General features: G+C 43.4%; 1 protein-coding gene across 5 annotated transcripts in view; it reads left to right on the top strand.

The window, feature by feature from the left end:
- The window catches only part of TCF7 (transcription factor 7), a 411,229-nt gene that overhangs the window by 312,228 nt on the left and 80,795 nt on the right, over nt 1-18,206 (top strand). For all 5 annotated transcript variants that reach the window (XM_089669958.1, XM_089669955.1, XM_089669954.1 and 2 more), the window contains one exon: nt 10,664-10,774. In XM_089669958.1, coding sequence (XP_089526084.1) covers nt 10,664-10,774 — 111 coding nt within the window. The remainder of the gene's footprint in view (nt 1-10,663; nt 10,775-18,206) is intronic.

Genomic DNA, 18,206 nt, shown 5'->3' with positions numbered 1-18,206 from the left:
CATGCGTGGCGATATGTAGCATGTATTGCAATCTACGTTTTCATGCATAAGCGACCCAGCGTTTGCATTTATGTTTGTACGTGCGTATATGTGGGGGGGCTCAATTTTTTGGGGGGGTGTTATGTGCTTGGGTGTAACTTTTTTATTTTTTGCAATTGAAAAAAAACTTTTTTTTAACTTTTTTTTTCATCGCATAGGGGACAATGCCCCCTATGTGATGATTTTTTTAGTGACAGGTTCTCTTTATTGAGACATCCAGGGTCTAATAGACCCTGCATGTCTCCCCTCTGCTCCCCTGAATGTAATGCAGTGCACATCGCACTGCATTACATTCTTTCCCAGCCTCAATAGCTGGGAATCTCTCAATTGGGACCCAGAAGTGACATCATAACGTCACTTCCGGGTCAGGAAAAGAAGGGGAGGGGAGTGGACGTGTCCGCTCTCCTCCCTCCCCTCTAGCCACTGGCGGTGAGCCAGTCCCGGGCCCACAGATGAGAAAGTGGAGACCCGGAGGCAGTGTGCTAGGGGAGCTTCACACGGGGGTGGGGCGGAGAGGCTGGCACTCTGCGGAAGCAGTTGGCAGCAGCGCTGCCGCCTGAATGCTTCTGCCTGACAGATGAGCCCTGCTGCTTACCTGCAGCAGGGCTAAAGGTAGAAAAAAACTACCTGCCTAGCGCCCGGAGCTACATGTGCCAGGCGTCAGGCAATAGGAATTCAACAGCCCTGACCATGGAGTCCTGCGGGATCCTTGGAGGAGTTTACTAAAGTTTTGCAAGGATGGGAGCACCGCACCAGCTTGGATAGTCCTTTAAAAATTCCTATTTTGCAACAGCCAATGAGTTTCAAGGGCTCAACACTCCATCAGGACTAAAAACACGTCATGTGAATGATGGAAAAATAGAGAATTGCAGAAGGAGGTTACACAGCCTTCAACTGTTGTTGAGACTGCAGGTTTGGGTATTAATGTATCTTCAAGTGGTTCTAAAAACTAAAGGGATTTTTTACCTTAATTCTGTGCATTAGTTAAAAAACCTTCTGCATGCAGCTCTCACCTCCCCCTGCCTCCACCTTATACTTACATGAACCTGCTCTTGATCCAGCAATGTGCACTGCACAAGAGGCTCTCTCTTTCCTCACTGGCTATCCAGGCTCCCACTGCTGTCAATCACAATCAGTCAGGATGGTGCTAGGGGGGAGGGCCAAGCCACGCCCTCTGTGTCTAAGCAGGTGGCTTTGCTGTGGTGGGTACTCCATTGTAGATGATGGTTGGGAGAGGAGGATCAGGGCTGCTCTGTGCAAAACCATTCCACATGGTTGTTATTTTAAAAAGAAAATTAATCCTTTACAATCACTTTAAGGTTGCAGTGCCCCTGAGGAGTTCAGGTACTGCAGGTAGTTTTTTTTTTCGTTTTTATATCTTTGTATTTACCATTTACATAGTTGCCAACATTTAAAAAAAAATTTCGGGACACTTTTCTTTTTATTGTATATCCAGAAACTCTGGCTTGGAGGTAGAAATATGGCGCCATGCCAAAAAGAGAGTGTGGTGTAAATTACGCTAAATGTTGGGCGTGGCTTAAAGGGGGTGTGGTTAAATAGTCTGGGATTTTCTTGGGCTCCCCCATACAATTTTGCTCCCTACCCCAACAGCCAAAAAAACAAATACACACATAGACTTATCTAAAAAAAAAAAAACCTAAAAAACAAAAACGTTAATATAAACATAAAAAAACTGGTCCTCTCTCTGGTTGCTAGAGGTTACAGCACATTACCTCTCTCTGGTTGCTAGAGGTTACAGCACATTACCTCTATCTGGTTGCTAGAGGTTACAGCACATTGCCTCTCTGGTTGCTAGAGGTTATTGCCGTTAGTACAGGGGAGGGTCAGAGACTGCAGGCGTAGTACAGGAGATGGTCAGAGACTGCAAGAATAGTACAGGAGATGGTCAGAAACTGCAGGAATAGTACAGGAGATGGTCACAGACTGCAGGAGTAGCACAGGAGATGGTCACAGACTGCATGAATAGTACAGGAGATGGTCAGAGACTGCAGGAGTAGTACAGGAGATGGTCAGAGACTGCAGATATACTACAGGAGACGGTCAGACAGCAGACATTGTACAGGAGATTGTCAGAGACTGCAAGAATAGTACAGGAGATGGTCAGAAACTGCAGGAATAGTACAGGAGATGGTCACAGACTGCAGGAGTAGTACAGGAGATGGTCAGAGACTGCATGAATAGTACAGGAGATGGTCAGAGACTGCAGGAGTAGTACAGGAGATGGTCAGAGACTGCAGATATACTACAGGAGACGGTCAGACAGCAGACATTGTACAGGAGATTGTCAGAGACTGCGGACATGGCACAAGGGATGGTCAGAGTACAGTATGCTCCACCAGAAATATCACAGTATGCTCCAACACACACATACATCTCTGCACCCCCTGCTAACACATACACACACACACATCTGCATCCCCTCCCCCAGGGGTGGACTGACCATTTGGAAACTCGGGCACAACCCGAGGGCCCGGGGTCAGTAGGGAGCCCCATGAGATGCCCCTGGTACCTTTTTCATAGGCTTTTTTGAGTTTGGGCAAGGACACAGGGGCCCCATGATCCCATATTGCCCAGGGGCCCCATGAGTTGTCAGTCCGCCCCTGCCCTCCCCACAAAATCACACACAACTCTGCGCACACACACACAACTCTGCACCACTACACACACAGCTCTGCAATCCCCCCCCCCCCCCCCCCCCCACACACACACACACACACACACACACACACACATAACTCTGCACCACCCACACATACACACAACTGTGCACCCCACCTACACACGCACGCACACACAACTCTGCTCCCACCCCCCGCCCACACAACTCTGCACACTACCAGCCCCCCCCCCCCCCCACACACACACACACACACACACACACACACACACACACACACAAACTCTGCACCCCCCCCCCTCCCCCCTTACACCCACACAACTCTGCACACTACCACCCCCTCAAACACACACAGCTCTGCACACCCCAAATAAACACACAAACCTCAGCACCCCCCCCCACACACACACACACATAGACACGCCTCTGCATTCCCCTAAACCCCCCCCCCCCGCACACACATACAACTCTGCACCCCCCCTACACACGCACACACACACACAACTCTGCTCCCACCCCCCCGCCCACACAACTCTGCACACTACCACCTCCCCACACACAAACCTCTGCACCCCCCCCCCCCACACACACACACACAGACACGCCTCTGTATTACCCACCAACCCACCAACCCCCCCCCCCACACACACACACACACACACACACACAACTCTGCACTGATTCACACACACACACACACACACACACACACGCCTCTGTATTACCCACCAACCCCCCCCCCCCCCCCCCCCACACACACACACACACACACACACACACAACTCTGCACTGATTCACACACAAACACACACACACACACACACAGACACGCCTCTGTATTACCCACCAACCCCCCCCCCCCCCCCCCACACACACACACACACACACACACACACAACTCTGCACTGATTCACACACAAACACACACACACACACACACACAGACACGCCTCTGTATTACCCACCAACCCCCCCCCCCCACACACACACACAACTCTGCACTGATTCACACACACACACACAACTCTGCACTGATTTTTAGGGTGGGACATGTTCCCAATGCTTCAGCCGCTGCCTGATTTCCCCATACAAGCTGTCACTTTTTAAAAACAGTGTGGCGCTGCCCCATTGTTCATTCACAGAGTTCTGTGAAAGAATGAACTATAGGTACCAACATCCTTTGTAGATGTCAGTTTGTAGTTCTGAATGAACTAGCACGGTGCTGTGTAGAGCCCTGGTTGTTCATTGATTCTTCCTGCCAACGTGCCAAAATGTACGGGCAAGCAGATATACTGACAGATCTGCAGGTGACCTGCATGGCACCAGCAATATGCTAATCGCTGGTACAATGCTTTACAGGCTCCTGCAACAAAAAATAAATTCACATTTTTGTGCATTTATTATTTTTCGTCAAAAGGTGAAATTATCCTTCAACATCTACAGAGCCTGTGCATCCAGGTCCATCATGCACTCATCCCTGCGTACCAGAGAAACTTGGCAGTGTGGGTGAGTCCATAAATCGGATGGATCTGTGACCATTCCTTTACATGGGATGCCTGCACCAGCTCAGCAGTAGGACAGGAAATTAAACAAATGGAATTTCACACTGTTCAGGATTGTCTACTCATGTGAATGAGCCCTAAACAGTTTTGATCATATATTTTTTTTTTTTCAAAATTACTGGGTTGTTGTCTCCACCTTGTGGTAGGATTTATTTCACTAAAGCTAAATTCACATGCAAGAAACTAACAAGCTGTTAACTACTTGCACTCCTGAGGATTTACCCCCCTTAATGACCAGGCCTCTTTTTGCTACTCGGCGATGCACTAATTCAACCGATAATTGCGCGGTCATGCAATGCTGTACCCAAACGAAATTTACGTCCTTTTTACACACAAATAGAGCTTTCTTTCGGTGGTATTTGATCACCTGTGCGCTTTTTATTTTTCACGCTATAAACAAAAAAAGACCACAAATTTTGAAGAAAAACAATATTTTTCTAATTTCAGCTATAAAAAATAGATAGTAAACTCAAAGTTAGTTATAAATTTAGGCCAAAATGTATTCTGCTACATGTTTTTGGTAAAAAAAAATCCCAATAAGTGTATATTGATTGCTTTGTGTGAAAGTTATAGCGTCTACAAACTATGGTATAGATACTGCAATTTACGCCATTTTTTTGTTATACAGCGCTGCGCTAGTTTAACGGACAATTGCACGGTCATGCAATACGGTACATAAATGAAATTTGTCCTTTTTTTCACACAAATAGAACTTTCTTTTGGTGGTATTTGATCATCTGTGCATTTTTTATTCTTGGCACTATAAAAAAAACATTTTTGAAGAAAAACATTTTTTTGAAAAAAACAATATTTTCTCATTTCGGTCACAAAAAATATCCAAAAAAACTAACATTTCGTCATAAATTTAGGCCAAAATGTATTCTGCTACATGTTTTTGGTTAAAAAAAATCCCAGTAAGTGTATATTTATTGCTTCAAATTCCTTGGGGTGTCTACTTTCCAAAAAGGGGTCATTTGGGGGGGTTAGGTGCTATCCTGGAATTTCAGGGCCTCTGAAACTGTGATAGGTAGTCAGGAAGTGTAATGAGGAAATAAAGCCCTTTAAAAGCCTGAAGGTGCTTATTGGATTTTGGGGTCCTGTACTTGGCTAGACTGCCAAAATGTCTCTAACATGCGGTACCCCCATACTCGGGAGAAGTAGCAGAATGTATTTTGGGGAGTAATTCCACATATACCCATGGCATGTGTGAGCAATAAACAGCTTGGGGTGTCTACTTTCCAAAAAGGGGGCGTTTTATGCCCAGCATTAGAAGTTTATGCCACACATCACTCAGGTCTTCTAACCACCTGAAGACCAAGCCTTTTCTGACACTTTTTGTTCACATGAAAAAAATCTGTATTTTTTGCTAGGAAATTAATTTAAACCCCCAAACATTATATATTTTTTTAAAGCAGACACCCAAGTGAATAAAATGGTGGGTACTACAATTTTTTATGGCACATAGTACTCGCGCAGCGATTTCTCAAAGCAAATTATTTTTAAAAAATACACTTTTATTACATTTAATGCACAAAAGCACAATATATTGGCCAATTATTTGGTAAAATATAAAGATGTTGGTATGCCGAGTAAATAGATACCAAACATGACATGCTTTAAAACTGCGCATGCCCCGTGCAATGGCGACAAACTGCATACATTTTTAATATCCATAGGCAACGCTTTAAAAGCCTTTAAAAGCTACCATTTTAGATTTTTTAGTGTTAGAATTACTGCCCTTGATCTGACGTTCACGGTGATACCTCACATGTATGGCACAACCGCTGTTTACATACTGGCACAGGGTCAATGCTTGTGCACACAGGTGTGCACGCATGGGAGGGACGAGTTTTTTTTGTTGTTTTTTTTAAGTAATTTTGATTTTTTCAATTATTTTTACACTGTGCCTCTCTTTTTTTTTTTTTGATCACTTTTAATGCCATCACAGGGAATGCAATATCCCCTATAACTTCAATGGGCATTGTCATATATTCTTTTTTCAGAAATCTGGAGTCTATCAGACTCTAGATATCTCCTCTTCCCTTACATTATCTAATCAAACCAAAATCGGTGTGATCAGATGCTTTCCCAATTTACAAATGGCGCTGTTTATATCCTGCGAAACTGAAGTGATGAAATGCTCATAGCTTCTGATTTCTTAGGCTATAGAGATGATTGGCACCATTCTGGTCTCCAATCAGCTCTATGGTCAGCTGGCAGAAACACCGGCTGCATTCTCAGGTTCCCCCGATGGCGCGGGACTGCCCGAGAAGGCCGTGGAAAGCAGCGGGGGAGGGGGGCATCATCTCCCACTGTTTGTAAAAGCAATCCTGCAGCTAATTAGCCACTAGGATTGCTTTTATATGAAAGGCAATCGCCGGCTGAACAAAAATAAAATGATCATGCCTGCAGCTGTAGGCATCATCCTGGTATAACCATTCAAAATCCTGATCCTTGTTGGGTATATATGCTATGTTCTTTTTTTTTTGTATGCAGCCTGTGGACTGAATTAAAAAAAAGAGAAGAAATCTCTGCCAGAAAAAGTGTGTGGTATGCCCACCAGTAGAATATGCCGCCCTGCATCCACCCACTTCTAATGGTGGGCACACATTAGGTCACACTTTGCCACAAGCGCCAGTTCCAAGATCAAACAAATGTCTAAATAGTGGCACGCTTGAATAAAAATTGTCCACGTATAAGTGGTACCACATATGGAAAAAGGATGACACCAAGTCCCAAACTGTCTTGTCATTACGTTCCATGTAGTCTCCACGTCTATCTTTTCCCTCGTAAATCCGAAACTTATAAGTATAGCCTGTTGTCCTCTCACAGGTCTTCTACATCTTGACCCCATATCTGGCACACTTGCTGGGGAGAAATTTTTTGAATGCAAGGCGGCCAGAAAAATGAATCAGGGACTTATCAACGCGTATTTTTTGCTGGGGAGTATAGACATCTGCAAATTTTTGGTTAAGGTGATTTGCGAGGGGCTGAATTTTGTGAAGCCGGTCAAATTCAGGGTTACCCCAAGGATGACAGAGTGCATTGTCGTTGAAATGCATAAAACACATTATACTCTCACATCTATGCCTGGCCATGGCAGCAGAGAACACAGCATATGATGAATCGGGTCTGTGGACCAATACAACCGCAATTAATTTTTTTTAGTAATGCCCATGTTGAGGATTAGACCCAAATAAAATTTAAATTCGGAAACCGTAATGAGTTTCCATGCGACTGGTTTGGCAAGGTTTGAATTTGGGTTGGTGGCGATAAATTGTTGTGCATATAAATTGCATTGATCCACAATCAACACATACAGATATTCCGTGAAAAACTCCAAAAATCAAGAGTAGTTCAATTTGCCATTTCCACCTGAATTCCAGGTTGGCCAGTGAATGGGGGAAGTACAGGTGCTGCAGAATTTATGGGCTGTCAATCGGGATTTGCAAGCACATCCGGAAGGATACTAGGAGCCCTATGGGCCTGTGTGTGAATTCTTGGTGGCTGCGGGACAATATTTGTGCTCACCACCGCACAGGCTTGTACTGGACTTACGGGACTCGCCACATCACCAAGTCATACTGCAGTGCTGGTATTATTATTATACAGGATTTATATGGCGCCAACAGTTTTCTCAGCGATTTACAGTATAACCGGAGACAATACAGCAACAATACAGTTCAATACAAGAGGGTCAGGAGGGCCCTGATCCTGGGAGCTTACAATCTAAGAGATATGTGAAAGACCAAGATGTACTAGACCGCTGGTGCTCGCCAGTTCACCAAAAGGTAGCGTGGCACTAGTACTGGCACTCTGCTGCATATGAGAGTCCTCAAAATTTACCAACAAGTGCTAACAGAGATCAGGCCTGATTCTGCCAACACTGCGGATTTGTGTGCAATGTATCAAGTGACAGAGACCTACTGACACTGCACTTGCTGGGGAAGCGGGGGGGGGGGTTAAGCGTAGGGGCTAAACGCAGGTGCTGGGGCTGATCCTGCTAACACTGCATTTTTGAGGACGCTATACTAATGTCTGGTATAGTACTGATCTGATCAAAGATATTGATCCGTTCAGACACTATACTAGCAATGGAGGTTTATTGTGCATGAGCGTGTTCTTGGCAGTCAAGGGGATAAATGTGATCACTGGTGTACTGACAGGCAATCTGACGCCATCTGGGAGGGGCGTGAAAACCACTGGAGCACAAATCATGTGTATATAAATATATACATATATATGTGTGATTGTGCGCACTTGTGTCGCCCTGTAGCAGTATTTCTGCTATAGGGCAATAAGGAAGCGGTTACAGAAGCAGTTTGTGTTATGGCGCTGCGTTACTTTAACTGAGAATTGCGCGGTCATGCAACACTGCACCCAAATTAAATTTACGTCCTTTTTTTCCCACGAATTGAGCTTTCTTTCGGTGGTATTTGATCACCTGTGTGTTTTTATTTTTTGCGCTATTAAAAAAAAGGCTGACAATTTTGAGAAAAAAAAAACAATATTTTGGACTTTTAGCTATAAAATATGTCCAGTAAAAAAATTAAAAAATCAAATGTTGCCATAAATTTTGGCCAAAATGTATTCTGTGACATGCCTTTGCTAAAAAAAAATCCCAATACGTGTAAATTAATTGGTTTATGTGAACGTTATAGCATCTACAAATGGCGGGAAAGATACTGGGATTTTTTTTTTATAATAATAATGGCGGCAATTAGCGACTTATGGCGGTGATCAGCGATTTATGACAGTGATCAGCGACTTATGGCGGGACTGCGGCGAACATTTTGTCACTGGGTGGGAACTAACTTGGGGTCATTGACATCCCCAGTGACAATAACAGTGATCAGTGAAAAAAAACAAAACACTAACACTGCACTAATGGGACTGGGGAGGAAGGGGTTAACATTGTTATTCAATCAAAGGGTTAACTGTGTGAGGGGAGTGTTTTACTAGTGGGCGGGGGGTGTGTACTTCACAGGAACACAATGATTCGGAGAGCTAAACTCTGCTCTCAGGATCAGTGTGTTGGGAACTGACAGGGAGCAGAGCTGAAGTGTAAACACTGCAGCTCTGCTCCCTGCCAGTGATTGCCAGTAATCGCCGGGACCCGGTGGGTAATGACCGGCCACGACCGGCGGCGCGGGTTGGGGCGGGCGTGCGCCCCCTACCTGTTTTGCAAAATGACATTTTAAAATGTTATTTTGCGCAGGGGTGCTGCCCTGTGGCCGTTTTTATACAGTGGCTGGTTGGCAAGCAGTTGTGTCAGTATTTATTTAGGCAGAACTGAAAGTTGAGTCCTAAAATTAAAACCTGACATTGTATTAGTCCTCATGCACACTGGACGTTTTTGCAGCTGCTGTTTTTGGCTTTTTACGTTTTTTCTACAACCAGTAAACTCCCCAGCATGCTATCCTTTGTGTTCCTGCACACATAGACTAATCAACGTTTTTCGGCTGGAAAAAAAAACCCAGAACTAGTGGGTTTCTAGAGGAGTTTTTTAGCTATAAAAATGCTCTAACACTGAAGAACACTGCAAAACACGGTAAACCGTGGTAAATCGCGGCAAACCAGCATTTTTGGTAAAAAAAAAAAAGACCGCTAAACGCTAATACAAAAACGCTGAAAAACTCACGATTTTTAACATGACTTTACACAGTTAACGTTACCAGCATTTTTAAAACATCCAGTGTGCATGGAGCCTTAATACTGTATGTGCAGAATCAGGGGGTGTACCAGTAAGTTTCAGCTTTAACCCCAACCCGGCAGCACTTATCTCGTCTTATTTTTTCAGCAAAGGTTTTACTGCAAATTGTTCACTAGCTTTAAGAGGCTTTTATTCCCTAAAGCTTATCATATTGTGTGTAATAAGCATATTTGTTAGATAGTCTAATAGGTCTTTTAGTTAGATTTTATAGTAGATATATCTAAACTACAGCATGTAGCCTAATCATGCTGTATCCTCATTTCAGCTTACCCCAATACATTTTTCCTGCATTTGGGTTGCAAGCAACCCATTCTGAGCAGTTTTGTATGGTATTGTGTGGTTGAGTAGTATATCACTCCTTTTGCTGGCGACAAGTGATTGCAAATGTTCAAAGATACGTACTATGGAAAGCACAGCTCCATTTATTTATATGCCACAAACGCCAACATTTTTACCTTTCTGGGTATATATCAGAACTCTTACCAGTACATAGGTGAACAGTTATACATTCCTCTAATAAGGACAGTCTCTTTTTTCCAATGTTCTAAGTAACATAACAGGCATACGTGTTTCAGTAGAGCAAGGTCCCCAACAGGTACATTGGTGAAACCTTCACAAAGAGTACAGTTGATGTGCAGAGTCCCAAAAAGATATTGGAAAATTTAATGTGGTTTACTCTCCAGTAATAATTTCACATTTGTATTCTCTAAGGTTTACCCATCCTTTGATGCTTGGTTCAGGTGTGCACACAACAGGAATCCCTCATCCAGCCATAATGCCTCACTCAGGGAGCAAAGAGATGGACTGTTATGACAGGAACATGTGAGTATATGAATATACTAAATCATTCTCGGTACTTTGAATGTCAAACCTCTTTTTAACCACTTGCCTAAAGGGTACTTATACCATCTTCCTGCCCAGGCCAATTTTCAGCGCTGTCGCACTGACAATTGCACGATCATGCAACACCCATATGAACTTTATATCATTTTTTTTAGACAGAGCTTTATTTTAATGTCATTTAATCACCTCTGGGTTTTTTATTTTTTGCTAAACAAACCAAAAACTGAAAATTTTGGGGAAAAAAAAGTTTTTTCTTAGTTTCTGTTATAAAATTTTGTAAATAAGTGATTTTTCTCCTTCACTGATGTGCGCTAATGAGGCTGCAGTGATGGGCACTGATAGGCGGTACTGATGGGCACTGATGAGGAGGCACTGGTAGGTGGCACTTATGGGCATTGACAGGCATCACTGATGGGCACTGAAAGGCAGCAATCATATATGGCACTGATAGGCGGCACTGACTTTCACTGTTAGGTGGCACTGACTGGCACTGTTAGGTGGCACTGATGCGCACTGATAGGCTGCACTGACTGGCACTGATAGGTGGCACTGAAAGGCAGCTCAGATGGTCACTGATATGTGGCATTGATGGGCACTGGTAGGCACTGATATGTGGCATTGATGTGGCACTGATGGGCACTGGCAGATGGCATTGATGGGCTCCAACAGGTGGCATTGATGGGCATTGACAGGTGGCACTGCTGGGGCTACACTGATCATCAGGGGACACTGATCATCAGTGCCTTGATCATCAGTGTACATGTCCCCTTTGAGCAACGTGACAGCTTGCGAGGAGAGAAATGCTGATAACCGGCATTTCCTTATTTACATGCGATCAGCTGTGATTGGACACAGCTGATCACATGACAGAGCCGACGTCTTGGGCTCTTTCCATTGATCGGTGATCCGCTGTGTCCCAGGGAGGCGCGCATGCGTGGTTAGAGTGTGAGAATGTCATATGACATACTCCCAGAACGAGAGAACCGCCTTGCGCCCGTCATTTCCTTATATGGCGGGTGGGAGGTAGTTAAAAAAAATTGCTTTCCTTGTTCCCTTTCACTGAGCTTATCCACTGTCATGATGTTCTGTTCAGGGAAGATGACTTGATGCCCTTGAAGACAACAGAGTGATACAAAGGGAGAGATGTACTAAAAGTGGTGAACACAGAATCTGGTGCGGCTGTGCATAGTAACCAATCGGCTTCTAGATTTTGTCAGAATTTATTGAACAAGCTGAAGTTAGAACCGGTTTGGTTACTATACAAAAATGCACCAGATTCTGTATGTACCAGTTTTAGTAAATCTCCCCCATATTCTGTAGTGAGACACAAGGTTGAAATTGTGTTTCATATCTCCCTCATGTACAGTAGGGCAAAACTGGAAAGAGAAGTAATCATTCGGTTTCTAAAATTTCCCTGGCACCTCTTGTTTAACCACCTCCCGCCCGCCATATAGTAATATGACGGGCGCAAGGTGGCTCTCTCGTTCTGGGAGGACGTCATATGACGTCCTCCCATTCTCACTGCGCATGCGCGGCTCAGGGAGCACGCAGTGCGGCGATCGGCAGTGCGCTGTGTCCCTCGGACACAGCGGATCACCGATCACGGAAAGAGCCGAAGATGTCGGCTCGGTCATGTGATCAGCTGTGTCCAATCACAGCTGATCACATGTAAACACGGAAATGCCGGTTATCGGCATTTCTCTCCTCTTGAGCTGTCACGCTGACAGCTCGAGAGGAGAGGAGAGATGGTAATCGGCTTTCCGCGGAGGGGACATGTACACTGATCATCAGGGCAATGATGATCAGTGTGGCCCCAGAAGTGCCACCTGTCAGTGCCTACCAGTGCACATCAAAGCCACATATAAGTGCCCATCTGAGCTGACTTTTAGTGTCGCCCATCAGTGCCAGTCAGTGTCACCTATTAGTGCTGCCTATCAGTGCGCATAAGTGGCGCCTATCAGTGCCAGTCAGTGCCGCCTAACAGTGCCGGTCAGTGCTGCCTACCGGTGTCAGTCAGTGCCGCCTATCAGTGCTGCCTATCAGTGCCATGTATCAGTGCTGCCTTTCATTGCCCATCAGTGATGCCTGTCAATGCCCGTCAGTGCCACCTACCAGTGCCCCCTCATCACTGCCACCTATCAGTGTCCATCAGTGCAGCCTATCAGTGTCCATCACTGCAGCCTCATTAGCACACATCAGTGAAGGCGAAAAATCACTTATTTACAAAATATTATAACAAAAACTAAGAAAAAACATTTTTTTTCAAAATTTTAAGTGGTTTTGGGTTTGTTTAAGAAAAAATAAAAAACCCAGAGGTGATTAAATACCACCAACATAAAGCTGTCACAAAAAAATGATAAAAATGTCATATAGGTACAGTGTCGCATGACCGCGCAGTTGTCATTCAAAGTGTGACAGCGCTGAAAGCTGGAAATTGGCCTGGCAGGAAGGGGTATAAGTGCCCAGTAGACAAGTGGTTAATTGTGGTAGCACATTAACAAATACTACTGTGCTATGTTCAGTGCATTTCTCTAACCATAACTTTTATTTTTGATATACTTGAGAAGGGCTTAACCCCCTGTAATGTTTGAATTTTACTTGTATTTTCAATGTAGATATTTCCCCTCATTTATTGTTTCCAATCGGGGGTGAAATCTTTCAATTAGGGTTACAGGCAGTATAAAAATTTAGAACAGTAAGAACTGTGAAAAACCTAAATAGTTAAATCTATGTGCTCTTCTATTACAGCCCTACAGGGCAGGGCTATGCATGCACAACCTGCTATCTTGACGTTTTTTGAGTGCCTGGACAGACAGAAGTTGGGAGAATGCTACCATCTAGTATGGGAACTGCTATTATATTAACTTAGTCTTGTTTTGGGAGATGAGGAGGGCCAATCCTATAGGTATATTAGAAACCCAGGAGGAGAGTAGTAGCCTGATATTACAGTTTGTGGAGGGCAGAGAACCTCATGTGTCTCAATTTTTTTATCCACCTTTATGCAGTTTACTTACATAAAGACTGCAACAATAACATTTTTACACCATTGTACCTAAGACACAGTTTACTTACTGTAGGACAACAATGTGCATTGTGTACACCCATCAGCCAATACATATTAATATATGAATTACCATTTACAATAAGTTGGTTTTTTTTTTTAATAGATTAGAGTGATAGGTAGTCACTGCACCACATCCATATAATATACTTGTCCCATTTTTTTATTTTTTTAAGCTTAAAACATAATAATCATTAAAATTAACCCCTATGTATTGCATATGAATAATTAAAAACCATATATGTATGTTCAACATATTTAATGGGTATGCTTCGCACTCCTCTTATATAGGTTCACTGTACACTGTGTGCACAATTAGTCGAGTTGTATTTTTGAGGATTAATTTCATTATTGAACAACTACAGCTCTCTCAGTCAATCCAAAATGTTAATAAACCTCAAACTTGAATATTTAACCACTTCCAGTCCGGACACTTTTACCCCCTTCCTGTCCAGGCCAATTTTCAGCTTTCAGTGCTATCACACTTTGAATGACAATTGCGTGCTCATGCAACACTGTACCCATGTGAATTTTTTAGCATTTTTTTGAGACAGATAAAGCTTTATGTTGGTGGTATTTATTCACCACTGGGATTTTAATTTTTCTTGCTATGTAAATTAAAAAGTCCAAAAATTTGAAAAAAAGTGTTTTTCTTATAAAAGTTTGCAAATAAATAGTATTTCATCATAAATCTTGGCCAAATTTTTTTCTGTTATATTTTTAGTAAAAAAAATAACCCAAATTAGTTTATAACCAAAAATTATCATTTTTAAACATTTCTTATTACTTTTTTTTTATATATATATATTTTTTTTTTTTTACATACTGTCACCCCAGTAGTACAGTGACGTACTACAGTAGTACAGTAGTACGTGAAAGTTATAGCATCTACAAATGGTGATATATATATATATATATATATATATATATATATATATATATATATACTGGAATTTTTTTAATTATTATTTATTTATACTAGTAATGGCGGTGGTCAGCGACTTATAGTGAGGCTGTGGCGGGCATTCTAACACTGGAGGGGAACTAGCTTAACTGCCACTGACATCCCAATGACGCTAATACAGTGATCAGTGCTAATAAAAAGCACTGACACTGTACTAATGACACTGGGCAGGAAGGGGTTAACATCTGGGGCAATCAAAGGGTTAACTGCTTTCTTTGCTGTGTTTTACTGCGTGTGCTGTGTGTGTTTTACTAGGGAAACCTTCTACTGTGTATTTCTCTGCTGTGCAGAGAAATTCACAGCAGCATGTTACTGCTGGCAGGAGAGAGACCTGTGTTGATTACACACAGGTCTCTCCCCTGTCACTTTTCCTCAGTGATCACCAGGTGCCGGTGGGGAATCTCTGGCCGGGACCCGGAAATCGACATCTGTAGCTGCCAATGGCGGCGTGTGCTCACGCCCCCTACCCGGAAATGCACAATCACGTATATATACAGTTGCAAGAAAAAGTATGTGAACCCCTTGGGATTACGTGGAGTTTTGCATGAATTGGGCATAAAATGTGCTTTGAACGTCATCTAAATCACAACAATAGAAGAACACAGTCTGCAGAACATAATACTACACAAACATTAGATGTTGCCATGGTTTAATTGCACATAACATGTAAACATTCACAGTGCAGGGAGGAAAAAGTATGTGAGGCCCTAGCTTAATGACTTCTCCCAGAGCTAATTGGAGCCAGGAGTGAGCCAACCTTGACTCCAATCAGTGTGATGATATTGGATGTGTTGCTGACAGCTGTCCTGCCCTTAAAAAACACACACCTGTTTTGGGTTTACTGGTTTCAAGAAGCACTGTCTGATGTGAACCATGCCTCGCAGAAAAGAGCTCTCAGAAGACCTATGATCAAGAATTGTTGACTTGCATGAAGCTGGAAAGGGTTACAAAAGTATCTCCAAAAGCCTTGATGTTCATGTGTCCACGGTAAGACAGACTGTCTACAAATGGGGAAAGCTTAGCACTGTTGCTACTCTCCCTAGGCGTGGTTGTCCTGTAAAAATTACTGCCAAAGCACAGCGCAGAATGCTGCATGAGGTAAAGAAGAATCCCAGAGTGTCAGCTAAAGACCTACAAAAATCTCTGGCACATGCTAACATTTTTGTTGACACATCTACAATAAGGAAAACATTAAACAAGAATGGAGTACATGGGAGGACACCACGGAGGAAGCCATTGCTGTCCAAAAAGAATATTGCAGCACGTTTGAAGTTTGCAAAAGAGCACCTGGATGTTCCACAGCACTACTGGCAAAATATACTGTGGACAGATGAAACCAAGATTGAGTTGTTTGGGAAGAACACACAACACTATGTGTGGAGAAAAAAAGGCACAGCACACCAACATCAAAACCTCATCCCCACTGTAAATCTTGGCGGAGGGAGCATCATGGTTTGGGGCTGCTTTGCTGCCTCAGGGCCTGGACGGATTGTTGTCATTGATGGGAAAATGAATTCCAGAGTTTATCAAGACATTTTGCAGGAAAATGTACGACCATCTGTCTGCCAACTGAAGCTCCGCAGAGGATGGGTGATGCAACAGGACAATGACCCAAAGCATACAAGTAATTCAACAAAACAATGGCTGCAACAGTACAGAATACGCCTTCTGGAGTGGCCCAGTCAGAGTCCTGACCTCAACCCGATTGAAATGCTGTGGCATGACCTTAAGAGAGCGATTCACACCAGACATCCCAATAATATTGCTACACTGAAACAGTTTTGTGAAGAGGAGTGGTCCAAAATTACTCCAGATCGTTGTGCAGGTCTGATCTGCAACTACAGGAAACGTTTGGTTGAGGTTATTGCTGCCAAAGGAGGGTCAACCAGTTATTAAGTCCAAAGGTTCACATACTTTTTCCTCCCTGCACTGTGAATGTTTACATGTTATGTGCAATTAAACCATGGCAACATCTAATGTTTGTGTAGTATTATGTTCAGCAGACTGTGTTCTTCTATTGTTGTGATTTAGATGACGTTCAGAGCACATTTTATGCCCAATTCATGTAAAACTCCACGTAATCCCAAGGGGTTCACATACTTTTTCTTGCAACTGTACATGATTTTGCGCAGCCCTGTAGCAGTAGTTCTGCTATAGGGCGGCAGGAAAGCAGTTACATTAGATTCACACCTAAGTGTTACTGCCGCGTTTTTCAAAAAGGCAGAACAGTCCATTTAATATTATTTCCTATGGGACAGGTTCACATCTCCACGTTTTCACCCGATGCGTTTTTTGGAAAGGGTCAGGGACTTTTTTGAACGCAAAACGTTGCATTTTTGGTTCTATAGACTTCGGTGGAAACACTGCAGAAATGCATGTATTGCGTTTTTTCCGTGTTTTTGATGCATTTTAAATCTGCCTAGCAACAAGAAAAATAAAGAAACGCAACACAAAACGCAATGCAGAAATGCCTCCAACACAACCTGCATAGGTGTGAACCTAGACTTTAATCAATTTTATTTTTACTTTTTTGGGCAGGGCAGCTTGTTCTGTTGGAAAAAACAGACTTACTGCCTAGATTACCACAGGTGAAAATAAGAAATTAAAACATAAAACTAGTGCAGCCACCACATCTAAAAATTGATAAGCTGCTATAGTATAAATGTTTGCTTTAGGGCTTAACCATTTGCCTACCAGGCACTTATACCCCCTTCCTTACCAGGCCAGTTTTCAGCTTTCAGCACTGTCGCACTTTGAATGACAATTGCGCAGTCATGCAAAATTGTACCCATATGAAATTTTTATCATTTTTTTTCTCATAAATAGAGCTTTCTTTTGGTGGTATTTAATCATTCGCTGGGTGTTTTTACTTTTTGCGCTATAAACAAAAAAATTGCAAAAAATTTGAAAAAAAAGTTTCTTTGTTTCTATTATAAAATTTTGCAAACAAGTAATTTTTCTCCTTCACTGATGTGCCTTGATGAGGCAGCAGTGATGGGCACTGATAGGCAGCACTGAAAGGCACTGATAGGCAGCACTAATGAGGTGGCACGGATAGGCGGCACTGATGATGGGTACTGATAGTCAGCACTGATAGGCGGCACTGCTAGGCATTGACTGGCGCAACTGCTGGGCACTGACTGGCACAACTGCTGGGCACTGACTGGTGGCACTGACTGGCACAACTGCTGGGCACTGACTGGTGGCACTGCTGGGCTGCACTGATGGGTGGCACTGGTGGGCACAGGTGGGTATCACTACTGGGAACAGGTAGGTGGCACTACTGGGCACAGGTAGGTGTCACAGCTGGGTGGCACTGATAAGCACTGGTGGGGGGCACTGCTGGGTGGCACAGGTGGGCTGCACTGCTGGGCACAGGTGGACGG

This window comes from Staurois parvus, unplaced genomic scaffold (genome assembly GCF_062004578.1).
Source record: "Staurois parvus isolate SC_StPar_1 unplaced genomic scaffold, SC_StPar_1.0 ptg000085l, whole genome shotgun sequence".
Lineage (NCBI taxonomy): Eukaryota > Metazoa > Chordata > Amphibia > Anura > Ranidae > Staurois > Staurois parvus.
This window is presented reverse-complemented; position numbering and strand designations above follow the sequence as displayed.